Source organism: Berghia stephanieae, chromosome 1 (assembly GCF_034508935.2).
Source record: "Berghia stephanieae isolate SIO BIC M18660-M18661 chromosome 1, UCSD_Bste_1.3, whole genome shotgun sequence".
In the NCBI taxonomy this organism is placed as follows: domain Eukaryota; kingdom Metazoa; phylum Mollusca; class Gastropoda; order Nudibranchia; family Aeolidiidae; genus Berghia; species Berghia stephanieae.
Genome location: NC_088360.1, coordinates 34327073 through 34354130, shown reverse-complemented (window position 1 = coordinate 34354130; position 27058 = coordinate 34327073). Strand labels below are relative to the sequence as shown.

General features: G+C 33.8%; 2 protein-coding genes across 6 annotated transcripts; one reads left to right on the top strand and one right to left on the bottom strand.

The window, feature by feature from the left end:
• Positions 1-23: 23 nt before the first annotated feature.
• On the bottom strand, positions 24-13823 carry LOC144972653 (complex I intermediate-associated protein 30, mitochondrial-like). 5 transcript variants are annotated; one of them, XM_078914142.1, is made up of 6 exons: positions 13765-13806; positions 13389-13442; positions 9474-9821; positions 7685-7880; positions 6875-7060; positions 24-3347 (listed from the first exon to the last, which is right to left on the bottom strand). In XM_078914142.1, the coding sequence occupies exons 3-6, from the start codon at positions 9773-9775 to the stop codon at positions 3123-3125; spliced, it is 909 nt and encodes a 302-aa protein (XP_078770268.1). In that variant the 5' UTR covers positions 9776-9821; positions 13389-13442; positions 13765-13806; the 3' UTR covers positions 24-3122. The 5 variants fall into 5 exon arrangements, with proteins under 5 accessions (XP_078770268.1, XP_078770292.1, XP_078770273.1 ...); XM_078914166.1 differs by lacking the exon at positions 13389-13442 and having other exon boundaries at positions 13765-13823; XM_078914147.1 differs by lacking the exons at positions 13389-13442; positions 13765-13806 and adding an exon at positions 13507-13612.
• LOC144972677 (calcineurin B homologous protein 1-like) lies at positions 13659-26689 on the top strand. The gene is made up of 7 exons (XM_078914181.1): positions 13659-14015; positions 18388-18460; positions 19226-19306; positions 19901-20013; positions 20721-20824; positions 21347-21427; positions 22897-26689. The coding sequence occupies exons 1-7, from the start codon at positions 13952-13954 to the stop codon at positions 22948-22950; spliced, it is 570 nt and encodes a 189-aa protein (XP_078770307.1). The 5' UTR covers positions 13659-13951; the 3' UTR covers positions 22951-26689.
• Positions 26690-27058: the final 369 nt, after the last annotated feature.

Sequence of the window (27058 nt, the reverse complement as noted above, 5' to 3'; positions counted from 1 at the left end):
AGAATGAGCAAAAGACCATTGAGTTCTATACTATTATAATGGTAGTAAATCTTTATTGTCCTAAAAATATTTTCATCATAATAAATCTGCATTATCCTAAAAAATATTTAAATTTGTAACATTTTGCATGCATTAAAACTATCCATATCTGCAAAACAAAACAAAAAAAAAGAATAAATACATCCATCAATCCCCTCTCTTACATACGTACACAAACACAATACAAATAAGTCCACAACTAGTAACTAGGAATATTATGTAGATAAGTTTGTATTTTTTTAAAACATGGTGCACTATTCGGTAAATAAATTAAAAGAAAAATAATAATAGTGATAATTAATATATAAATGAACAAGATTATCTGTAAATATAAATTAATGTAATATTCTGCGTGACGTTAAAATTACTCATGAGCACAATTTTCTCACACTCCATTAAGAAAATTACGAGCCATTTTGGAAGTTGAGGAATTCGTGTCTTTTGTGTTGAGATATTTTGACTAAAACAATTTTTTAAATGTATGAAAGATTAAATAGCTTATATAGATTTGTGGATCTTGCATTCATCTTCTTCTTCCTTGTAAGTTTGTAACTGTTGTGTATTTTGAACGGGAGTAATTGAGAGAACGATTACTACAGAGAGAGCAGGTTCGGATTTTTTTGGTGACTGTAAAAGAGGAAGCATCATGTTTTACTTGTAATCAATCTTGCCTGTAAATAAAGTATTTAAAAGTATCTTTGGAGACTCAGTTCAATTTATTGACTAACAGTAACTTCAAATTTTGAAGATTCCACAGACCACCGTATTTTTCTTTCATCGTAGAGGGGAGACTATTCCACTGTCTTAATGACAATGGTATGAACGAGTACAAGTGGGCATCCATTCGTGAGTGGGGAACCATAAACTTGGATGACTTCCTCTTATTTGGTTGAATATCACTGGGGGGTAATTTAACTTGATCGTTTAGGACTTTGCAAAATAGTTACTTTGTCGTGCTTTCTTCTCTGTTGTAGTGGTTCGAGATTTAAATCAGTTGTTTTTTTATCTTTGTTGTTTTGATTAATAAATTTCACTGCTCTATTTTGTATTTGTTCAATTTCTTCTATTTCTGATTTGTGGTGAGGGTCCCAGACAGAGCTACTATATTTGGTGTAAGTCTAACAAAGGATTTGTAGCACTTTAACTTTATTTCCCTCCTGCTGTTGTATACGTTTCTTCTGAGGAAGCCGATGGTAGAATTTGCTTTTTTGTGTATGTTTCTAACATGATCTTTACAATTTAGTCTGTTAGTTATTGTTACTCCTAGGTATTTCGCCTTGCTCATTTCTTCTAGTGCAGTGTTATGTATAGTGTATGTTAAATATATGATTTTCCTGTTGTTTGTGAATTTTAGAGCCTGGCACTTCTGAGGATGGAATTCCATGCTATTTTCTATTTCCCAGCATTGTAAGCTATCTAGATCGGCTTGAAAAATTTCTGTGGCACGTTTAGTTCTTATTGTCTGATAGAGAAGGCTGTCATCTGCAAACAATCTCAGTTGGGTTCCTGTTGTAAGTCTTTCTGCCATATCATTAATGTAGACCCCCAGTTGAGGTCCTAAAGTTGCTCAAATTAAACCATGAAAATAAAATTTTGCTTTAAATTGACATCAGTAATGGTGACCTTTTTCATTGAACTAGACCTCAGATATAAAGTAAATTCACTGAATCGTCAGTACTATATTTCTATTATTAGTCTCGTAGAATGAAGGTGTCAATGCAAAAGTAATTTGGAAAAAAAGGTAGAATTCCCTTTCAACTACACAAATAGCAAGTTCCTCCACGTTCTACCTGCAACTGCAACATTGTGGATATTTATTTTTCTTAAAATGTGTGGTTTCATCAAACTTAACTCTGAAAATAAAATCTTCAATTCATTTTAACAAAAATCTAAATAAGTAGCACTTATTAAATAATTTTTCAAACATCCAATAGATGACCACCCAATTACAAAATCCAACTAATACTAAATGATATACAGTACAACCCCTGGATAATGACATCGCCCTGGACTGGAAAATTATGTCGTTATCCAGGGGTGTCGTTATTCCGGGGTTTTCAAGAAGGCGGCAAAAGGGGGCGTGTTGAGACCCGTGATAACAGTGTCTGAGAGAAATCACATCTCAAAAACATTAGAATGTGTATTTCTCCTGTTAACAAAGGGTATAACAGTTACGCTTTCACTCTCCAATGTGTATTGTCATTGTTTTGATCGTAAACAGTTCCTGAATGCCATTCGACGAAACTAAAAGTAAATAATAAAAACCAAGTGCCAACATGATAATACCACACAAGAACACAGATACACACATTTAGTTTTGGTTTTAATTCAAGTCAAATCCATGCGTACTACTTTTGATAAGTTTTGAAAACCAAAAATTTTATTTAAGTTCATCAAAATTCACAAGCACTTAAACATTAGTAGATCTACATCTTGGGATATTAAAAACAAACCAAAAAAAAACAAAAAAAAAACCTAGTATTAGCCACAATAAGATCAAATTTGGACTGATGTTTTTTAGAGAAACAACTGATTTTTCAAATGAAAAGACTAAAGTGAAGAGTTTATTGTTTTCTCCGCTATTCCAACATACCATAAGACCATAAATATCCATAATTGCCCCCATTGGACACGGCAATGCTTGATATCAGTTCACCTCCACTGACCTCATACAAGTAGCTAACATGGAAAGTTAATGGATCCTTGAGAGTTCTATCTACTGATAAACTTCTTTTTTTTCTGTGGTTCCATATGAACAAGTGCCAGTTCCATGCAGTGTAGTAAACATGTGTTCTGATTGGTCAGTAACAAAGCAATCTCATTGGGAGGGGGAGGCGTATTTTGTAAGTTAAGACTACGAGATGACGATGGTCAGTTACCAAGCATCGGTACCAACTGCCTATTATTGTAAAAACGATGTAGCTAAACAGGGGTTTTACTAAAATGTATGTCGCTAATTGGGGGTTTTTATTACCAAGAACATATAGCAAAAAAATCCAGACCAGAGGTCAATGTCACTATCCAGGGGTTGTCGTTATTCAGGGGTGTCATTATCCAGAGGTTGCACTGTATCATTTTCCCCCCTAACATTGTGCCTCCCAGTATTTGTTCTGATACAGTTCATAAGCGTGTTTCCCTGACAAGTTAACATCATACATTAGAGCAATAGAATCAATCTCTAGACGAAATGGTCCCTCTGCAGCATCTCCTGCAGTAATACCAAAACTGTTGACATTAGTCAGTGGAAGGTGCTCTTGTTTGTCCTGAATACGACCAGAATGGGAGAGGAAAAACTTAGCCAGAGGGATCTGAAATAAGAATTAAGAAAAATATTATCTTTCTGACGGAAATATAAACTACTTTTAAAAAGTACTTAAAAGCACAATCATAGTGAGAAGTTTTCACTTGCTGGCTATAAAAATCATATCAAATTATAACATTAGTTCTTATGTTACATGAAAAACTCACAAAAATCAAAAGCAATCTCTGATACAATCCCGCAAATGCAAGATAATATTCCGCATTTCTGTTATTAATTGTGGTGATGACCACAGAGGATGTTATAATCTTCATTCATTTCGTATAATACATACTTATTATGTTTAAAAATTATTATTATATTATTATTATTATTATTATTATTATTATTATTATTATTATTATTATTATTATTATTATTATTATTATTATTATTATTATTATTATTTATTATTATTATTATTATTATTATTATTATTATTATTATTATTATTATTATTATTATTATTATATTATTATTATTATTAGTATTATTATTAGTATTATTATTATTATTACTATTATTATCATCATCATCATTATCATTATTTTGTGAAGAGCCTCAAAAGCGTTGTTTTTATGTCCAAAGTTTCACCCATCTACCATTTTATTATTGTGGTGATTATAATTTACCTTCAGATGGTTACTAAATGGCCACTTTTTATGAATTTTTCCTAATAAATACACACACACACTTTTTGTTTTGACAACCCTTCTATAATGACAACCCTCTATAACGACAATTGTTATCCTAACAATTTCGTTATAGAGAGGTTGCATTGTATGTGAAAAGGAGCAAAGAGGAATCTGACATGACAATGAGTAAATCTTAGGTCATTTGCATGTGTAACAGATGTTTTTTTCATTTGACACTAGTGATCATTTTAAAAATTGACATCAGTAGTGATGAGTGTCTCAGTCTACGCCATTGTTGCTGATGTATCAAGAACATCAGATGAGGTGGATGCTGCACCAATAGAACCAGTTTTCAGCTGTGTCGCAATAGCAGCTATCAAAACCCAACACAGCTTTGTACCCCAACATCTCAAGAGCGCTTCCTTAGTAGCTTAGGTCAGAGATAGACATCAATAACTGACTTTTAAAAGACAAATGAAGGGAAACAATCTAAATTTCAAAATCAGCTCTCTTACTCTTAAGGTTCACAAAATCATCCAGATTGACTTCATTTTCATCTTGTATTTTTCATTTGTTTCCTTTTCATTTATTGGAAGGACTGATATATCGACATGATGCTTATATCTACATTTTACTGCAGTCCTTATGGTATTTCATCCCTGACTGTAGTTTTATCAGTTCAGCTTTAGTTTATGGATTATTTTCTAAAATGTCATTTCACTCAAATTCGATAATAATAATAATAATAATAATAATGTAAATCATTTATACCGAGCCTATTCCATATACAAACAGCTCTAGGCACCTTTTCAATAAAACATCAAGCTACAATAACAGGTCATACACAAAACCTGCTTAAGACGTTCATACCATAAAAATTAATCTATCAAATATTTCCTTATAAAATAAGTTTTAACACGTCTTAAAATAGACCTGTAAATGAGCTCTATAAAAATTGACTGAAACTCTTCAACAAGCTGAAGATTCAATTTATTTTTTTTTAAATAAGGGCATGATTGGAGAGGAGAGTGATAAATACAATACATTAAAATAGTGGGTGTTATTTCTAACTGGAAGTATGACTGCCATAATTTGATGTAGAAGGAATGCTAAATAAGCATGTCATTCATATAGGTAAAGATGACTTCATCAAAGTCATATTCCTGCCTCTGGAATTTTTCTGACATAGTCAGAAAAATAATCACCATTATCATCTTTAACTTCTAGCCATGACCAATTGACTTTATTCCTCACATCTTTATCGATGCTTGACAAGTCTGGTACTGGTATGAATTGCGATCCACGAACAGCTCAGCCATTGTGAGAACATAATTAGAATAATGTAGCAATGAGCAAACTTGATTTTCAATCAGTTAATGACAGAAAAAAAATAATTAAATAAATATGACTTCTGGCCAATACACTGAATTATTATTAAGTAGAAGTAGAAGTCAATTATCAAGAAGAAACTTCGGCAGGCGTAGCGGAAAAATTCAAAGAATCGAAATGAAGGTAGATCGCCACAAAACAGCTAGCTCGCTTGGGCTTGAGCAAAACAATGGCAGAAAACGTCCTGATTTGCACGGGAATTAATTAGGCTACTTACCATTGTTCCTTATAATTAGGTACCCAATCAGTGAAGAAACGGTCAACCAGTTTGTTTACAACGTGAGGCAATCGAAATGTGCTTGTAGCAATCTAGACCCTCTATCCTAATCTAACTTTCGATTTAAAGGTGTCTCCCATTATCAGATGTTACTTCCAGCATTCGCATTTTACTTTTTTTTATACTTTTAAAGCCCAGCTTGTAAATGTGGTCAATTTTGGCTTAGATGAAACAGTGAAATTTATCGCTCGGCGGCTCAGTTAAAATTGGCTACCATTGGGATCACGACAGGTTGGAAAGTGAAAAAATAATTTAACGAAGGCTGTGTGAAATTACACTGGGATGTGTTCAGTCACGCCAATTCTAAAAAGTGCCGCTTAGCCTTGGCAATAAATCCATCATTAATATAAACGGCTCCCATGAGCTATGCGTAGCGTTATGGAACACTCCTAATGACTTTACGGTCATTCGACTACGATTTGTGAATTCTTTCTTTCTTCACTTCTTTCTTTCTTTTTTTTTTTTTTTTAAATATTTGAATTTGACAAATTGACTGATTTCAGTTAATTGACTGAGAATTTATGGGTCTATTAAAAGTAGCTTCTGTATTGCATTTGCTTAAGGAAATTGGAAAAGAGTTCCAAATAGAAGGGGCAGCATGAGAAAAAGACCTATCAGAATACTTTTTTGAGCCTTTTTTGGGAACAGTTAATCAGAGATGATCACTAGATCTTAATGTTCTGGAAAGAGAGTACAATGAAATATGGTTGCATAAATATGGAGCAGATTTGTTGATATATTTAAAGCAAAGAACAGAAATTTTGCATTTGAGTCTTAACTCAAGTGAAGTGACAATAACATGGGTGTAATATGATCTCTTGCCCTTTTTCTTAGAATGATCCTAGCAGAATGATTTTGGATGCGCTGCAATTTGTGAAGTTTGGAATGTTATGAAGGAGCGAACTGCAGTAATCTATCCTAAAAAATATAAATGATGGGATTAAAAACTCTGATAATTGTGAAATCTTTCTAAGTTCGAAATACAATATTTTACAAAGCGAGTTAATGTGTTTTTCCATGGATAAGTCATTTTGAAAGTATATACCCTAGTTTCTAGCCTTTTCTGCAAAATAGACCATTTCATCACAATGAAGATGTTTTGAATGGATGTTGTGAATGCAGAAAAGGGTCATATTTTTTTTCCATTTTATTTTAATTTATTCACAGGCATTCTACAACTTACACAAGTATTAATTTTAATGATTATAATCTACTATATCATTAAAATAAATATACCTTTACAGTTTGCCAGTATGGACCACCTCTAGTAAACAGTGGAACCGTCCATCGATTCAGCCAATTGATGTCATAATAGAAGTCATTGCCAACCACCAGCATATAACTTCTGCCATCCCCTCTAACACGAAGCAACACGCAATTGAAAAGTGACCAGTCCCATGAAATGTCACGGTTGAAGGATTTCTGTAATTAAAATTAAATTGATATAATAATAGTCAACACTCAGATTTAATTATGAGAATGCTAATTAACGAACTAAAGAACGAAAATGATTTTGCCTATTCATTTATCTGATTGGCAACAGCATGCTGTAGAGTGACTGAATCAATATTGGCCCTTACCCTATATTAATCATCAATTTTGAAGTAAAAAAACTAATTCCCATACAAATAATGTATCATAATGTAGTCAATCTTTATGGGGGTTCCAACGATGATTCAGTAAGTAGAGCACTCACTTCACAGGGGACCTATATTGGATGGGGATAAACTTGATGATTTTCCTGACCCCTCTGTTCACCTAGCAGTGACTGGATAGCTGAATCTGTTAAATTTGCGATAGACTAGAAGCCTATCAATAGGATAGCAAATAACTATTGCTGTCTCTTTCATGCCACAGAAACAGGAATAAACAATGGTCCGATGTGCATAATACTCTATAGGACTATTTTATTTTTTAAATCTAAGTAGGCCTACACTAATATTGTCTAAGTAATCATCAGTCTTCCTAATTAGCACCTATAAGTTAGATAAACCTTGACTGTATTGAATTTTTTATGCAAATAAAATTATATTTTAATGAACCCACCTTTGGTTTTGGAGCACTAATATTGGCATATCCTGAGTACTTTGTTTTCCCGTCTTTGGGCACGTCTTTACAAAGATATCCATGAAAAATTCCAGTTCTATTTTTACTGAAGGTAAAATTTGCTGAGCTTTTCCCTCCAAGGTTATCTTGATCAGCAGTGACTGTCCAACTATCTATTTCTTTCTGACTATTAAATCTGGTGAGAAAAGTAACATTAATCTAGTGAGCCAACATTACTTTTAAATACATACACAAGTAAACAATCATTTTCTTAAAAGATGGAAGACAGACAATAAAAAGAAACCATAATTCCTATTTTATTACGTAACAATACAAATATTTTGTGTGCCATACTTGTGAAACATTTTTTTTTCAATGCCAATTAAAACATATATATGATGGGATGGACAAAGATAACAAATTTGATGATTTGATGCATTAAAAAGTACGGTACTCAGGAGAAAGGTAAGACAAGGGGATAGTTCAAATGAATAGGGATGGATCCCGAACCTCTCTGTCTTGTCTGAGATCACCTCAATGACTCAAAGTTACAGCTTCACAAGCATAGGACTGCCATCAAAAGGGACACACTAAAACTAAATTGCTAAAATTAATGTGATAATTAACAACAAAACATGGTAGACAGATATATCATTTTCTCTCTCAACATAAGATTCCAGATAGGGCTGTTTGCTTTAGAGTTCACACTGAGTTTGCGACAAATTTTGGTAATATCAGCAATGACTTAATGAAATGTAATGGGGGATTCAAAAGATAGTAGACATGCACTTAATAATAATAACAACAACAACAACAACAACAACAATAATCATAATAATAATAATAATAATCATAATAAAAATAAGATGAAGATGAAGAAGAAGAAGAAGAAGAAGAAGAAGAAGAAGAAGAAGAAGAAGAAGAAGAAGAAGAAGAAGAAGAAGAAGAATTCTTTTTAACACTTCCAGTCAAAACCTGTAAGCACTTGACATCACATACATACTTTCATGAACACCCTTTAACATACATATGCACACAAATGATTGCTTGTGCAAATGCAAAGATACAGCAAAGATGCGAGGTGAGAATAGGCAGGTACAAGAAGAAAAAAAAAGCTATGAAACAGTGATATTAAACTAAGACAATTAACTATAATAAATGCTTTGAGACTTCAGGCATTTCTTGAAAACCACAGTACTGTTTGAGGAAGATAGATAGATAGGTAGATGAAGGAAGCAAATTCCAAACAGATAAGCCAGATTAGGTAAACAATCTATCACCAGAAGATTCAATTTCATTTTAGGCACTGATAGCAGCTTAAGATCCTGCAATCTCAGCACTCTTGTTGTACTTACAAATACCTGAGGAAAAAATAAAAAACAAAGGGGATTGGTTCAAAGAGAGAACAGTAGACACAAAGTTCAAAAACGTTTATTTTAGGCAATTGCCAACACAGAGAAATGTATCTATGTATGCATCTACTTCGAAGACAACCTGAACGTCCTATCCAAGCAGAGGGACACACTCAAATGTTAACAAAATAAATATCAACAAATTTGTATATAATGGGAAAAGAATTATCATTTAGCATTTCCCAAAAATAAACAGGGCCATACATTTGACTGTTTCCTTCTTCACTGAGCATCTCACTTAATGGCAAAGAGAGAAAGCAATGTGGAGAGGGAAAACAAAAAGAAGACAGTAAGAGTAACCTTTCCTGCCCAGCATGGAGGTCGAAAGACCCAACCCAGAATTTAACATAAATCTTTATCTATACTGCTAAACTTACCTATAAAGGACTTCATAATTTCCGTGATCCAGACTAAGCCGTGGAGCTAGGGTAAATTTTTCTTTTTGTTCTTGTGCAAACATTTTCAAATCAGGTCCAAGGTTCTTTATTGCAAGTTTGAAGGCTTTCTTAAGTGGCAATCTTTTTGGCTCCTCGTCAGTTCCTTTCTTATTCTTTTCTGAAAATACAGCACACATGTTTCTTTGCTGCTGTTTCCGAACAGAAGCAAATGGTGGAGAGGATGAGAGTCCAATACGTCGTATGCATGAATACAGTGACTTGTAAATGCAGTAAGATGCCATGTTAATTCTCTGTATGGTCTCTACAATAAGTAAATTATTGATAAATCTGGAAGAGTACAAGTAAAAATAGTTGAATCGCCTTTGTGTAACATGACTCCATGAATTTTGTTTGTCAAAATCTTTAAAAATTAAATAGCATGCAAAATAATTACAATACCAATTGCCTGAATACATAGTCACTGAGGTGTTCTATATGCGTACATTTTAATTTTAGTGAAGTATGGACAATGAACTATCTGGTAACTAAAAGACTAACAAATGCATCTTCAAATCTAAACGGAGGCCTTCCAAAAGCTCCTCATGCTAAGGGAAACAACCCAAATATTTCCTCAACTAACCCTAAGAAAAAATAAAACTTTGTACCTTTAATTAACCCTTAAAGGAAAAACAAAACACCTTGGCACCTTTGTCTTATTTTCTTCAGGAGGAATTACTCTATCGTTTGGTGTAGTTTATTTTAAAATCAATGACAATTTAGTATAGGTGGCGTTTTTATGCACCTCCGTTGGAGGTGTACAAAAACGCACCGTTTTTATACACCTCCGTTGGCGGTGATAATAAATTAATGAACATGTTGCTGCATATGTCCATGGGGTTTAAATAGTTTTAGATTGTAGTTTAGCACACTGCTTAGTGATTACCGATGTACGTTTATACAATGAGAATAAATTAAAGAATAATAACAATAATTTAAAAAATCAAAAGTAAAAGAAACATGGCACACAAATACTGATCTCAAATAAATAAACAATTTTAGAAAATTAAAATCGAAGTTTTTTAAAAACATGATAAAAAGTTTTTGAAAAAAAAATAAAGAAAAAAAAGCAAACAAAAATAAAGTAAATTTTTTTTTAAAATCGAACCCGGTACTTTCAAGGTTAGAGTCTGACAGCCTGCCCGCTACGTTACGGAGCCACCTGACTGTTCATCACATTTAATTAGGTCTTTCTAAAACATTATTTTATCTTCAATGCAACTTCTATTTTCTGGTTTTATATGATGTCACTACATAACTTTCGCTGTGTCCAAATACAGAAACACAATATCGCTGATGAAATTGGATGGGATGCGCATACGTGACGGAGGTGTATAAAAACGATCCGTTAAGATACACCGTCAGCGGTGGTGCATAAAAACACTACGTTTAGTATATCTTTTGATTATGGATAAAATAGGGTATAATTTAGCTTTGGATAATTTAAAAAAAAATAAAAATTGGTAAATCAAAATTTCATGATGGCACGTTTAACATCTTTTTATAATATTAAATTCAGGGCAAAGCTGTATTCGCATCCATGAAATTCGTTCCAGCAAAATCCTGACTCAAATCTTAGCTTCCATTTTAGGCCAGTTATGAAATCCAAATGGTGGTTACTAACCGAAAGACATCAGTTTCAGGTCACAAAGTACGTCAGTAAATAATAAAAATAAACGCAGTGGCTATTTTTACAGTCCCGTAAAGATGGTTCTCGAGGCTATTTTTACAGACCCGTAAAGATGGTTCTCGGGGCCTATTTTTACAGTCCCGTAAAGACGGTTCTGGTGGCTATTTTTATGGCGTTGAGGTAATAGATTTATAAATAGTCACAGATTGGCTGAGTAGACGCCATTAGCTCTAAAACTCTCACTCACTTTGTTCAGGTGCGGCTAGTTACCAGCCTCTCTCTCTCTCTCTTTCTTTCTTTCTCTATGTCTTTCTTTCTTTCTCTTTCTTTTTACTTTCTCTTTTTTTCTATCTCTCTCCCTCTTTCTTTCTTTCATTCTTTCCAAATCTCTTTCTTTCTCTATTTCTCCCCCCCCCCCTCTCTCTCTCTCTCTCTCTTTCTCCCGGTCTTTCTACATTCTTTCTTTGTTTCTCTCTCTCACTCTTTCTTTCATTCTTTCTCTACCCCTTTCTTTCTTTCCCTATCTCTCATTTTCTCTCTCTCTCCCTCTCTCTTTCTTTCATTCTTTCCCAATCTCTTTCTTTTTCTATCTCTCTCTCTCTCTCTCTCTTTCTCTCTCTCTCTCTTTTTCCTTTCTCTTTTTCTCTATCTATCTCTTTCCCTAGTGGTACCTCAAAGCCTAGGCAGAGGGGTCTGACCCAGGGCAACCACAACCTTGGTCTGACCACAATGTGAACACCGCTTTGGCGGAGAACAATAAAACAACCTCCTAACTGGGAAGGGAGGAGCAATACAGCGACCACTCTTGTCTGGTCGGAACAAACACTGGGTCAATCGGTAAAGGAGTAGGAGCAACACGATGGTGGGACCAAGTAAAATGCCCTCTCCACTTCTGGCCCCAATGAGGATCAGTCTTGGGCACCTCTATTCTTTTGGATCATGACCGCCCATGGTAGATAATCATCATCATTATTTACTTTCTTTAAAAAAAAAAAATTATTCAAAAGAACAAAATTTAAGCATGAGGTGGTTTCGCAATGCGCATCTTTACCATGGACATCCACATGGGGGGGGGGGGGGTTGGAGGGGGGTAGGGGATAGTCATTTGTCCACAATATGGTTGGGGGGGGGGGGGGTTCAAAAATTATGGTCAAAATGTGTCCAATTGGTTTGTGAACGGCCTCTTTTCTGAAATTGGATTCAAACCCACTCTCACGTGAGAAGACTACGCCCTGAATGTTAGACGTCTACGTCTTTTAAAATTGTATAAACCGTTAGTCCTTCCTGACTGGTTATACTGGTAAAGTGTAAACAAAAGCCAACCTGTAAAGTATTATATCTTGAGGGGTGTCGACTCAAGCAGGAACTAAATATACTTTCAGTGTTTGATAATATATCTATATTATGTATGTTTGACAGAAAAAAAATCAAATACAACCAAACCTGCCCACTGATGATAGAAAACGGGCTGTTCTGTACTGCAAACATAACTTATGCAAAAAAAAAAAAAAAAAATTATATGTAATAAAAATGACAGTACCGTAAAAATCGCTAAGAGAATTGACTTTCCATTAATTGTTTGTTAATTTTAGTTTTAGCTTTAGATTGATCTAAATATGTTAAATGAAATTAATTTTGCTTTCGTTCCCGCCTCTAGATCTGTACATCTAAATATCAGGAGAAATGATATGTGAAGTTTTATGAATACTGCAAAAAGATGATAATCTATAACTATGCGGATAATTGAACAGAATCGCATCAACGCCGTAAAAATAGCCATGAGAACCGTCTTTACGGGGACTGTAAAAATAGCCCCGAGAACCATCTTTACAGGACTGTAAAAAATAGCCCCGAGAACCATCTTTACGGACGGGACTGTAAAAATAGCCCCGAGAACCATCTTTACCGGACTGCAAAAATAGCCCCGAGAACCATCTTTACGGGACTGTAAAAATAGCCCCGAGAACCATCTTTACGGGACTGCAAAAATAGCCCCGAGAACCATCTTTACGGGACTGTAAAAATAGCCCCGAGAACCATCTTTACGGGACTGTAAAAATAGCCACTGCGAAAAATAAAAGACCATTTTTCAGTCTTTAAATTTAAACTAACATAACTTTTCTTCTGCTTATCTGATTTTCATAATTATCGTATCATTAGAATCGTGTTGAAAAGCACTTTATAATGATATAGGTATCATTGAGCTCAATCCAATTTGAAATGTTTACCTAGGGCAACCAATCAGCAATTTCCCGATCAAATCAAGAGGGTTGGCCGATATGCTAGAATGAGAAACATGAGTTCAAATCAAAGTTTAAAAGATACATTTTTAATAAATCATTAGACCTTAACTTAAATCGAGTAGAATGGATATTCTCTCAGCTAAACAACATATTGAGTGAGAAACAAATGAAGTTCAACGCAGTCTTCGCTGGGAACAGATTAGGTAAAACGAAAGTAGAATTTTGAGAGTGTTTTCCCTTCATATTTTAGTGGATAGGATTTGGAGAGCTTTAACTTTTTGCATCAAGAAACACAGAATTTATTTGTATATTAAAATCAAGAAATCACTTGTTTTAATTCTACACTGCTTTACAAAGATACTTTTCATCAAGTTAAATTTTCCATCGAAGATCAAAACGAGTTGAACTTAGTTATGACCTCATTGAAGATTGACCTTTAACCCTGTGTTACACATCTCTCTCTCTCTCGACTTCACAACGAAAAGAAACAAGGAAGCTTCATCTTACGTTCACTTCAACTATCCATAATAGTTTTCAATATTGCCATAATGGGGACAAGGTCTTCGATGCTTCGAGAGGAGGAAATCACAGAAATTCACAAGGAAACGGGATGTAAGTCAAACTTGATAAAAGCTTCCCATACATTACTCAATTATTCAGTTGATCAATTGGAGTTGGAGATGTTGATTCTTAATTAAAATGTTAGAATTAAAGTAAGACAATGATGACAACAATGTCAATGACAATGAATGACTGAAACTGTACGCTGTAATTTAATTATACAATATGAATGACAGTAGGTCGATGACAGGACTGAGAATCTTCCACTTATATTAATGTATGGTGATATACGTTTTCCATGAAGATTTTAAATTCACTTGAGTAAATTCTCCCATAGTGGTCAGGGAGGTACATACTGTGTCTTCTATCCCCCCATATCTGTTTTCCAATTGTTTCCTGTCGTTGTCTTGGAATGAGATTATGTATCTAGTTTTGTCCTGGCCCTGGCCAGAGTTCCTTGACTGGGAGGAAAACAGTCGAATGTATAGTTATAGTTTTGGGAGATGATATTTTTTTCCTTGCAAATCATCTCTCTCACGGTGGAAAATAGCTTGCATTTTAGTTGTAGAGTACATTGCTCTCACCGACAGTCGGTCACGAGGTCATACTACCTGGTGAGCAGGGGTCAACGAGCTACTGCCAGTACCGTCAAAATTCCATCAAAATGATCAAATGTAATCATTTGTAATTCATTTGCGTTATAATCTTTAACTAATCAGGAAATTGGAACAGTATCAAATTAATGATCAGACAGTCAAATGGGTCCGAGATTTCCTCAAAGATAGAAGACAAAAAGTGATAGTGAATGGAACAGCATCAACAGAGAGACTGGTAACAAGTGGAGTTCCACAAGGAAGTGTACTGGGACCAGTTCTCTTCCTGATTTATATCAATGACTTGCCAGACAATCTATCATCTAAATGTAAAATCTTTGCCGATGATACTAAGCTCTATGGAGTAGCTAATACAGAAGAAGAAAGAAACACCTTACAACAAGATTTGAAAAAGCTTGAAGAATGGTCCGAAATATGGCAGATGGAGTTCAATGTAGATAAATGTGCAGTTCTTCACCTAGGAAAAAACAACAGAGAAGCAAACTATATAATGAAAGAAAAACCCCTGCAGAAATCCAATGGGGAAAAAGACCTAGGAGTATTTATTGATAGGAAGCTAAACTTCAAGAAGCAAATTAAAGATGTTCAATCTAAGGCTAGTAAAACACTCGGAATAGTGAAAAGAAATTTCAAGAATCTGAAAACAAAACACATGACTACCATCTACAAGACTATGGTTAGATCAAAGCTGGAATATGCTAACTGCATATGGTATCCGAAGTTTGAGGGAGACAAAGACTGTTTGGAAAGAGTGCAAAGGAGAGCAACAAAACTTATCACACACCTGAAAGACAAAACATACTGTGAGAGATTGAAAGAATTAAATCTCCCGACCTTAGATTACAGGAGAAGAAGGGGAGATATGATCCAAACATATAAAATAGTAAAGGGAATAGACAGGGTAGAGGCAGGATTCCTTAAACCAAACAAGAACATTCAGACACGAGGAAACAGCAAGAAACTGAAAAAAGAACGTTTTAAAACAAATGAAAGAAGGAACTTTTTTTCATCTAGAATTGTAAATAACTGGAATAAACTACAAGAAACCACAGTATCAGCAAAAAATTTGAATAAATTCAAAGCAGAGTTGGAGATAAGCAACACCCTAGGAAACAAGTTCAATTATAAAAATTGGTCCAATCATTAATAGATGAGGAGGAGCGAAGGAGACTACACCAAGTCTAAAAGCTCTATACAGAGGTATCCAGGTATTGTTATGTATTATATTATTTCTCTGACACTTCATCTTTATTCTCATATGATTTCTGTTTCTATGGGATAGATGTACGTCATGTTACAATGAAAACAAAAGACCTCATATTTCAAATACTCATAAGTACACATATACTAAATTGAATCAAGAAATAACACATTTAGACAAACACCACCCCCCTCTAAATCCATACATAATACAGGGATAATACTGAACTTTTCACCCTACAAAAATCTTCAGTGCGATTTTTCTGAAACTCATGCAATGTGGTTTTGATTAACAACTTGTCAGGTCAAATTCCCCACCAACCAGTAGAATAACAAGTCTCTTCACAGTGCTGACCACTGTTATCATACTAAAATCTGAGAAAGTCATCAAGTAATCATCACGATACTTCACGCTGTTGGTAACAACACAAATAATACGATGCAGGCAATGTTATAGCCATATTTCTGTCATACTCTGAAAAAAATGCCATTTTAACAAATTTGGCCAGAAAACTTGTCCTTCAAATATTGATCAACTAAAATAACCCTCACCTTGTCAAAAACTCTCAAACCTGAGACTTCCTTGCGGTTTTAAGTTTGAGAGTTTTAGTTAAGATGAAGTCTCAGGTTTTAGAGTTTTTGACAAGATGAGGATCATTTTATTCGATTGATATTCATTGAAGAACGAGTTTTCTGGCCAAAATTTAATTATTTTTCACAGAGTACAGAAGAGTTGAAGAGATGCAAACATTAAGAACATCGTGGGATTGAGATCCATTTATATCGTAATACAGTATGTGTATTCACACAACCAATGACCAGTACAATGTAGTAATGATAATATAATAGTATAGTGCAGTCGAATGCTAGTACAGGGACTATAATAATATTATAGTATTATAATATTATGTGTGGCCAACTTTCATGACCAGCCCAGTTTATACAGACATTTTTCACTCTCTGATTTTAGCCAGTTTTTGTCTTAATGTGAGGATAGTTTTAATGTGGTGGATAGCGACATTTTGGTTGACAGTAGATGATGCTGGCGGTGGTGATAGCAACAACGTATGTGATGCTGGTGGTTTAGGGACGGTAGCAGTACTGGTGCTGCTGAAAATTATGGTGATGCTGTCGTCGGGGCTAATACTTGTGACCATTATCATCTATTAGAGATGTTAATGCTTGTGACGTATTCGGAAAAACCCCCGACACGTTTCATTTTTTAAAATTTGGCCAGAAAACTCGTCCTTTAAGTATCGATCATTTAATTAATGACCCTGTTCATTCCATCTCCAGGTTCGAGAGTTTTTGATGTGATGAGAACACGTTTTCTGGCCAAATTTTAAAAAATGTGTGTTTTTTTAATGTACGGGCTGTGTGATCGTGTTGTTGACGTATGGTGTAGTGTATGGGTTGGAGCGATAGTGACGTCAGTAGTAGTAGTGATAGAGGCACGGGGATTGGGGGTGGTGATGGTGACTATACTAGTTGTACGGGGGATGGTGGTGCTGGTGGTGGTCATGATAAAGACGACAGTGGGCGTCAATAACACAGTGAGGTTAAATGATCGGGAACACGACATTGTGAATTTAAAGTACATTAGAACTAATGTATGTCCTTCAATCTTCATTTGATAATGACTGGTGTCAATGACTTTCTACTATATTAAAACAACTTTATTCATGGCATCACCATTTAAAACCTATAATAATCGAAATCTTCAAACTTACTCATAATGAAGTTTATTATTTTTATGTAATCATACCACAATTTTTAAGCAAATAATCTTTGACGAACATTTCGCAGTAATTAAATTAAAAATTACGTATGCCAATCACTGGTACTCAGTCGAGCCACTCTACGAAACGAAACTAAACTATGTGTTATAATAATCGCATGACCTAGCAATTTTAACAGTTAATGGAGTTGTGGTTAGAATTTACAATTCTTTTTATTCTATATCTGTGGGTATATTAGATGACGTGTAACAATGGAGAGAAAATGAGGAAAAGAACAATCATAAGTCACTTATTACATTTGTTCGCCGGCAGTGACTTTAACCTCGCTGACCCCTGGTCTGGCACTGTGCGGCATGATGAATCGCGCAGGTAGCATGAAAACTAAAAGGAACGATATGTGGTAAAACGAACAGCCGTGCTCTGTTACTTTTATGCATTGTATTATGTTCTGTTTACATTATATTATATGATTTGTAAACATTTGAGTGTATTCCTCCTGTTCTTGTGTCTGGATGAGACTTTTAGATGTCAAACTAAGTACTTTGATGGTATGCTCTTGGAATCTACATCTGCTTCCTATTTGAACCAATTCCCCTTTGTGTTACCTTTTCTTTTGTGCTTTAATTACAATTCTAGAACTTTGTACTATCCCATTTTCTTCCTTTATACTGGCGCTGATATGACCTTAATGTGTTGCAAGTGCCGTAAAACCCTTTAAAAAAAAAAAAAACTTGAGTAAATTCTATTGTAGGTGATAAATTCCTGTTGTAATGAATATTTTCCTTTTCCCACAATATCGAAAGTGGGATTCTTGATTGCAATTGATTTTGTTTCATCTGCACCTGCCTTCCATTTCCATTATATTTTCAGTTTCCAGCAGTCAAATCGTAAGACTTTACAGCAGGTTTACGAATTTAGACAAAAGTGATCAAGGCTTTCTAAGGTAATTACTAATCTTACCAACAATATGAATATTCATTGATTATTTTCTCATTGAAACAAACAATTCTTAGTAAATTGTTCTGCCTTTGTTTAACATCTTGTTTCACATCATTAGCTTAGATCGAAGATGAGCAAGAATATATAATTAATATAATGCCTCAATTGTCAACAAGGTCTCTCTATAATCCAAAAACTTTTTAAAGGGATTGCACATTATACATTTCCTCTTAAGTAATGTCATATAAAATATATCTTTGATTCATGGCGTGTTGATTGGTAGAGTTTCTCATCTTATTTTACATGCCTGTTTGCAACCAGAGATCCGGGTTGTGTTACATCCTCCCTCCAGTCACTTGAATGGAAACCATTGAAAAACCGATGCAAGGCACCCGTATTACTACCTTACACAAAACCATCAATGATCCAAATGCACCCATCATTACCCCCAAACTACATAAATAGCAAATCAGATAGATACGTTACACGTAGATACAATGCGCCACGATACAAACAACCATTTACAAGAACAGACACACACAAACTTCTGGGATTCTATGCTCTTTCCATGACCAATAAATCATTTATTTCTTATCAAACGTACTCTTCATAAGAATATTGGTCAATGCTTTGTGGCATACATACATAAGTACACATGGTATGGAACTGTTATTGATTTAGTGTATATTTTATTTGTTTTGGTTTTCTTACTTTATTTATTATTAGTATTTTTTAATTATTTCGTGAATCCATTTGTTGATATTTTTAGGAGGGAAGATTTCTTGAGAATACCAGAGCTTGCAATCAATCCACTGGGTGATAGAATTGTTCATGCTTTTTTCCAAGAAAGGTAAGTTTTTGAGATGTAGAATTAACAGCAGAATACTGTGTTGTTGATAAAAGTGCACTTTTCAGACCATATTCATGCATAAATATTTGGTATAATTTTATTCAAGGCTTATTGCATTAGGTTTGATTTTTTTTTTCCAATTCTTTTCATATTATTTAACTTTGGCACACTTACACATACCATAACTAGGCTCAACTATTTAGTTACAAGTCAGTTCCTCTATATATTTGATGAATCGCATCACAGATTATTATTTATTATGAAACACATGCCCACGAAAAATTTTGAAGTTTTTGGCTCAGCTACTTTATCTTATGAATGCTATGAGGTACTTTGAAAGAACGTCAGCCTTGCCCTCTTGATCATCAAAATAAATGTACAAATTATTGGAGAGCCACATTCAAAGTAATGTGCAAGTCATTTCCTCCTAAGCTTGAAAGAATATTGGCTTTAATAATGCTGTAAGCCATTTAAGGATTGAGGTAACAACTAACATGGTTTGTTTACTTTTTTTTTCCATCTTTTCTTCTTTAATTTAAGTTATTACTATATTTTCGAATGCGTTACGTACTCGACTCTTTGTTTTATTTTCAGCAATTGTGATACCGTCAACTTTAGGCAGTTCATGAGAGTTGTAGCTAGGTTCCGGCCTGTAAAGAAAAATGTGCAGAAAAACAAGTTGAATGATAGAGAGGAAAAGCTTAGATGTATGTAAATTCTTTTTTAGCTTTTTATTTTCTGCTAAGTATTGAAATTTTAAAATTTTGTTTCCCGTTTAGAAATCTCGCTTATTCTGTGTCCAACATTCAGGTTAATGTCAATCAGGTAACACAAAAGATAGTAGGTCACTTGACTTCCTTCAATGCAATGTCCACGGAGTGTGAAGTTAGGAACTTACTTATAGCTAAGACCAATCCTTAAATATGCGCACGAAAACTTTGGATCTGCATTTTAACACATTTTTACAGTGGAGACTTACAGAGGAAAGTAATACAATTTACTACAAACTGCTGGTCGAGGTCGAGCATAAACCAACAGCAATGGAGAATTCCACAGACACAAAGAAAGGAAGAAAGAGTCATTCAGATATACAAATTGTAAATCAACCCAATACATCAATCACACTCCCTTCACACTTCAATCGACAAGCATATACTCTGCAAGGAACAGTCATTATTACAAACTCTCTACACCATACACGAGCATGACAGCTTTTGCTCCTTTACAATCGTCAAAGCAGCATAATTTACAGCTTGCCTCCAGAAACTTGGTTATTTATGTATTTATTATTTGTATTAGTAGAAATTGCCTGACATGCCTTGTGCATTGAAATTGTATTTTATTGAAGTCATCAGGATATTTGGCATTTCATTCATTTTTGTCTTCTTTTTGTATTTTTCTGTCATGAATTCAGTTGCTTTCAAAATGTATGATCTCGATGGTGATAATTTGATTTCCAAAAAAGAACTGCTGAATGTGCTCCACATGATGGTTGGCCAAAACATATCTGATGAACAGGTAAATACTTCCTGACTGTGGACTTTTGTACTTAAGTAATTGCTCATTGATATTTTATCATTTACCTTTATTTTCCCCTCCCAGTTTCCCCGTCTAGTTTCTTGATTTTCATAACAGAATAATGAATTTATTAATTTTCAGGTGTCAAAGATTAATACATGTGATTTTTATATAGAAGTGAAATGACTTGTTGACGATGTAAGTGGATGAGAATTATAACATGTTTATGATTAAAGTTTCCTTGCACACCATGTAAATTTAGAGGTAGATTAATATAAACTATAAGATAAGATATCTTACCTATCATGATCATATTTACAAAGCATTTCATTTATTTGGATGCGTGGGTTGGGTTAAAGGTTTTTGTTTTGTTTTTGTTTTGTTTTTTAGGGGGGGGGGGGGCAAAATTATTTTTAATCATTTTTCCGTCATACTTTTTATCTGTTTGAAGGGACTTCATCGTTGTTTCTATTTGTTTGGAATTCATATATGATTATCTTTTATTCACTTCTTTCTCTCTAGCTGAATAGCATTGCTGATAGGACCATAATGGAAGTTGATCTTGACAAAGATGAATGCATCTCTTTTGATGAATTTTTGACGGTAGGTTATAATCTGTAAGACAGTAGTTAATTGTGTTAAAAGATGTTTTTAGTTTTTATGTGCTTTGTATAAGTAACATTTTTGTTATTCCAATCAATGAACAAGTTGTCTGTTATCTGTATTTACTTAACTCTGACTATTTTTGTTCTTGTCATATCATTACCATAATATGCTCGAGGAAGTAATGCCAGTTATCAGAGTTGTGAGAGAGAAAAAAGTTTTCAACTCATTACCTTTTGTCTAAAGTAAAGACAAGCAGCTTACAAATGCACCACTGATAATCTCCATTTTTATCATTATATGTCGAATGAAACACACATGCACATACACGCTCACATTCACACAAATACTCTTACTCTCAGCTATGTGGTCTAATGGTATGACACTCACGTTTGGATTGGAAGGTCCTGGGTTTGAGCCTCGCTCTGCGCATAGTTGAGTCCTTGGAGAAGGCTCTTTACTCATATTCACTCACCCTACTCAGATGTAAAATGAGTACCTGGCCGTTAACAGCGTTGTCTCTGTCTGGAAAAAAATTGTAATATCCCCTAACAGGCGTCATATCCCATCCTAAATGTTAAATATTGCTATTGGCCAGGGACCCCTTGTAAAGCGCTTTGAGCATGTTTAGTCGATATTGCGCTATATAATAGCTCAATTTAAAAAAAAAAAAGAATTTTTAACTATGATCTGTTGTACAAGTACATGCATACTTTAAATGTATTTAATAATAATTTTCTAATGCCAAATTCATGTCCATTTTTAGTCGCCCAGTCAAAGCAAAGCATACATCTTATTTTACCTCAATCAGTCTATTCTGATTCACCAAAATAAGATTAGACATCTAAATTTTTCTTAAAAGACTGCAAACAAATATATACACCTATCAGCACGGTTGATTTAGAGGACCTTTATGTTGCATGCATATGGAATGGCTCATAATTGCAGTTGGTTTGCTTTTCATCAGAAATATTTCATAAATTTATATACCTGAGTTCTGAAGAGCAGATTCCAAAGTTGATAATTGAGCTTATTTTTTTTTTTATTTGAACATTCTCAGTAATATTCATGAATGTCCCATTTTCTATATCTTAATGCAGTGGAATAAATTTACAGCTAATGGGTACAAATTAAAATGTTTTCGACTTCTTTAGAGCATAAAATGACTATTTTCAGATCTCGGTCACTGGAAACCGTTTGTCAAATACTAATATCAATGTTCAATACCGGGGTCCCCTATCCAATGTAAATATTGCTTCCCGTCTCTTTGACATGTTTATTTTGCAAAGTGAAATCTTTTGGAGTCTGTGCTCTCATCAGATGGAATAAATAAAACATTTAGGTATTAGCCATTTTGACTGTTGAGTTTAACTTTTATGATATTTAGTTGAAATTTTGTTTTTTTAAAAGAATATTGACTTTTGATTCTTTCATGGCTTATGAACATTTTTCTATTTCTTATATTTTAGGCCATGGAAAGAGTTGATGTGGATCAAAAAATGAGCATCCGATTTTTAAATTGACATTGAAGGCCATCTTGAAAACTCCTGAGGGATCAGTCAAATTTGTAAGGTCAACAAACGGTTAAATTCAGGAAAATTGCTTATAAGTTAGCAAGAGATCTGTTTGGGTTGGCATTTTTTCAACACAACAAGATATGTTCAAAATCTCATTAGAATTAAGACTTGGAATGAAATGAAATTTTTGTCTTTACAACATGGTACATTGTATCTTAATGACTGATGACAGAGTTTATGTAATGTATAGGATGGCTGGTAACTAGTCAATAACAGGATCGAATTTGCCTTGATTATTATACATCTATAATAATAAAAGTTTGTAATTTTTAGTTTACTACCCTCGTGTAAACCCATATAATTGAAATATCTTGTAAACAATATCTTTACATTATACGCCTCTTTTGAGTATTAGGATCATAGAAAAAAAAAAAAACAGACGAGGATATCCCATAAATTATGCTAAAGTTAGCATTTGGGATGTGATTAACCCTTTCGTAAAATGAGTTTGCAGTTTTGTATGAATTTATCCCATTGCTTAAGATACAAGATCATATGTATCTCTTGTGAATAAACGTGGTTGTGAATGTGATGAGGGTACCCCAAATTGTAAAAAGGTATATGTTTTGTATAAACTTCCCTATTTTTCTTGGTATATCTTCGAACATTTGTTTTCTAGTGGAATGACCTTACAATCATTGATTGTTAACTGTCATTATTATTCTGTTCTAAAGAGTATAATTTGCCAGAGTGTTGTTTGTTTTTTTTTAAAACTTTACAAGTAAACATTTTTGACGTTTTAAAGACAAAAAATATGTATTCCTATTAATTGCTCTGTGCACATACAGTGAGTGGTTAAATAGCATTTAAATAATAAAAGTCATCATAAAGATGGGAACCCATATGTGCTTTCCACGGATTTCAAATAAGGATGAATTGGTATATATCATTAACATTACATTGTCTCACATGCTAAGATTTATTATTTTATATCAAGGTCTGTTTCTTTTTCAAATAAAGTGTTGTTTTCATTCATCTAAAGACTTATCTCATTATGATAGATTTATTAACATAATTCTGCTGCTGCTGCTAAAGAAATGGGGCTTGTGCCTACCTAATGATGCTGTGAATTGTTCAAGGTCTTTATTATGAGGCTATTATGAAAGCAAAATTTAAGATGAAGCCATGGGTTATTTGGTTTTTAATATTTTTTTCAGAAGACCATTATTTCTCTTGAGTTTTATAAAGGATATAATAAATGTTTGGTGGAGTATTACAAAATACCTAGGATCACTTGTCAGTAAACAGTTATCCCAAGAGATAATTCATTGTCTTTCTTTAAAGCACCGGGATTTCTTAATTAAATGGATATTACTGCCATGAACATATCAATCCTTATCATCTTAAATCTGTCCCTCCGCGAAAATGCCATAACCCACCCAAATTATGACCCAAAAATACCCCCCAAAAAGTGATATTATGCCATAAATTATGCCAGAAAATTCCAATTATGCGTTCAAAATTGTCCACTTTTTATTCTTTCACGCCTCCCAATCACTCAGGAAAATATTGAACCAGCCGGATTTTTTAGTGATCGTCTGTCACCTAGTTATTTAACCTTACATGCAGGGATTTTGCTACACTTCTCCATGCCTCCCCTCAGATTGTCAGGCGTTTAAAAGAAAAATCACCAAAACTCCAATCAATGGGGGGAGAAATGCAAAATATGCGGCAAAGACTCTTTTTTTTTTTCCGTGAATTTTTTTTTTGTAAATAAAAAAGACAAAATATGCTGCAAAGATATGCGGAAGGCAAAATTATGCGGATGAAGTTGCATTTTCCTGGATGGACAGTTAAATGTGATTTATTGACATCAAGTCATTCTTTCAAATTTGTTTTATTATTATTAATTAATGACCCCAATGAAAATGCAAAGTGATCTTCTATCCTATCAGATTTCTTGCTTTCTGTTTCTGTCTCAGAATGAAATAACTTCCATTTACTCTAATCTGTCTGGGATACCATCCATCTTTCCCTTATTGGGTTTCTTCCTGCGAGATATTTTTAATGGTTTTATTTATTGATATGTAGCCTATTTCCATGGTGTTTAGATGAGTTCCTGCTGGCGACGATTCTGTGCCTATGTATGGATAGGACTTGTGGTGATCTCAGACCAGATACAAAGATTGCGCTTAGTTTCTTCTCATTTTCTATTTGAACTAGTCCTGTTGTCTTACTGTTTCTTGGATTCTTTTGAGCAAATCGAACATTTTGACTATTCTATCATCTATTTATCTGGAGCTGAAACACCTTAAAGTGTCACATTCTCCCTAAAATCCCTTGAAACAAATTGGTGCTATATGAAATAATAGTGGAATTGGGCAGACGGCTGCTTCATTGAGTTAGAAATTTTGATTTGCTTGTTATGATATCAAATGTTCAGGGTAATTTTTGGAGAATTCTGTTTTGTTCAATGTATTTATACAACTTATTCGGGTAATAAATTAAAGTAGAGGGTTGGGTTGTTTTATTTGTTTTGTTTTTGTTTTTTTTTTTTTGGGGGGGGGGGGCTTTCTTTGGGTTTTTTTTTTTTTCCTGGTTTTGTAAACCAGGATTTTTGCTTGTACCACTTAATATGTGTAGTTTGGTCGTTTTAAATAATTGTAGATGTATCCTTAGGTGAAGTACGTAATATCCCTTTAAACTTGTTATACTTTCCAGCCCTTATAATATTTGTATATATATCTAGTCATTAGGAACAAAGATTATGGAGATGTAATCATTTAAAATCATTATGTATACCGTACCAAAATACATTTGTTCTGTGGCCATTGTTAAATAGATTATAATTATTGTTGCTCTCACATTCCGTTTACAAAGTGTGGAAAAAAAAGAAAGTGGCATAAGTATAATAATACTATTAAAATAGATACTGCAGGATCTTGGTGTATGATTGTACTATTCCTGTTCTCTCTGAACATAAAGTGTACCATATTCTAAATCATTGCTGTAATTAATTTTGACTATTGCCTTCCATCTCTGCCAATCCCTCTTTTAAAAAAAAAAAAGAAAAACTGATCGGTTTCTACCTCGCCAAACTGTCCAGATTGGCTTTCGTTTTCATCTCATTGTACAAGCTCCTGATAAGGGCAATGGCAATAGGCAATTCTAAGAATTTGTTCATGGAGTTTTGAGTTGACAGCAAGGTTAACTCTCCTGCATCAGAGGCTAGTTCTAGTAGGTAAAGGTTACTCAGAAAACACAATTTTTCAATAAATTGCACGATCCTTTCAAGTAGAGATTGTATCTGACTGGTCGATGGTTATAACAATAAGCAGGGGTTTGTTAGTTTTCCTTCCGGACAATTTTGGTCTAAGCACTCCATTACTGTTTAAAATGTAAGAAACAGTCCAGTGATATCAATATTCTGACACTGCCAAATTATCTGTTTGTTTTTTAAAAAAATAAACTCTTAAATAACCGTACTTATAAATGATAACAAAGACCTGTTTTATAACAAACAAAAAATCTGAATGACACAATTTTACTTATATGTATGTTACACAGTATGTCTGTGTGTACATCTGCCGCAGAATGACAAAACTCCTCTTTTTGGCTTTGCCCAGACAACTTAAGACTCCAAAATCAACAAAAATGACTGTTTTATCATTGTACGGCAGACTTCTTTGCAATGTATATTTTAAAATGGTGCAAGTAATTTTTAAATAAATCTCAGCTGATTAAATAACTAGTCCTTGTTTTATTATTGTCTTCATTTTATTTGGCAAGAATATCTTTTTGCCTTTAATTTTAATGGCTTATTTATTGCACTTTATACATGGAATAATTTGAAGCGGGCCTTAAATTGGAAAATGGAGAGGACATCCAGTTGGCATGTTTGTGCAACTTTTGCATGATTGATGTTCAAACACTTTCGCAGGTTATTTTCATATATTTTACTCTGCTTGCAATACTTTTAATCTCATCACCAATTTAAAGATAATGGAACAGTTAAAGGAGAATTATAGAGTTTTAAGAATTTAGATGTGCTTTTTTTTTATATATGGGAGTCTTCTATTCCCCGCATATTTAGTCTTTTTCTCTGTGACTCTCT

What these genes read in the sequence shown, in the direction of transcription:
- LOC144972653 (XM_078914166.1), bottom strand. Translation starts at nt 9,775, where the DNA reads ATGGCATCTTACTGCATTTACAAGTCACTGTATTCATGCATACGACGT. An exon ending in TTAGTGCTCCAAAACCAAAG is followed by an intron (nt 7,061 to 7,684) that starts GTGGGTTCATTA and finishes TTTTAATTACAG; the next exon opens with AAATCCTTCAACCGTGACAT. An exon ending in CATACTGGCAAACTGTAAAG is followed by an intron (nt 3,348 to 6,874) that starts GTATATTTATTT and finishes TTCTTATTTCAG; the next exon opens with ATCCCTCTGGCTAAGTTTTT.
- LOC144972677 (XM_078914181.1), top strand. Translation starts at nt 13,952, where the DNA reads ATGGGGACAAGGTCTTCGATGCTTCGAGAGGAGGAAATCACAGAAATT. An exon ending in CATGCTTTTTTCCAAGAAAG is followed by an intron (nt 19,307 to 19,900) that starts GTAAGTTTTTGA and finishes TTTTATTTTCAG; the next exon opens with CAATTGTGATACCGTCAACT. An exon ending in CTTTTGATGAATTTTTGACG is followed by an intron (nt 21,428 to 22,896) that starts GTAGGTTATAAT and finishes CTTATATTTTAG; the next exon opens with GCCATGGAAAGAGTTGATGT.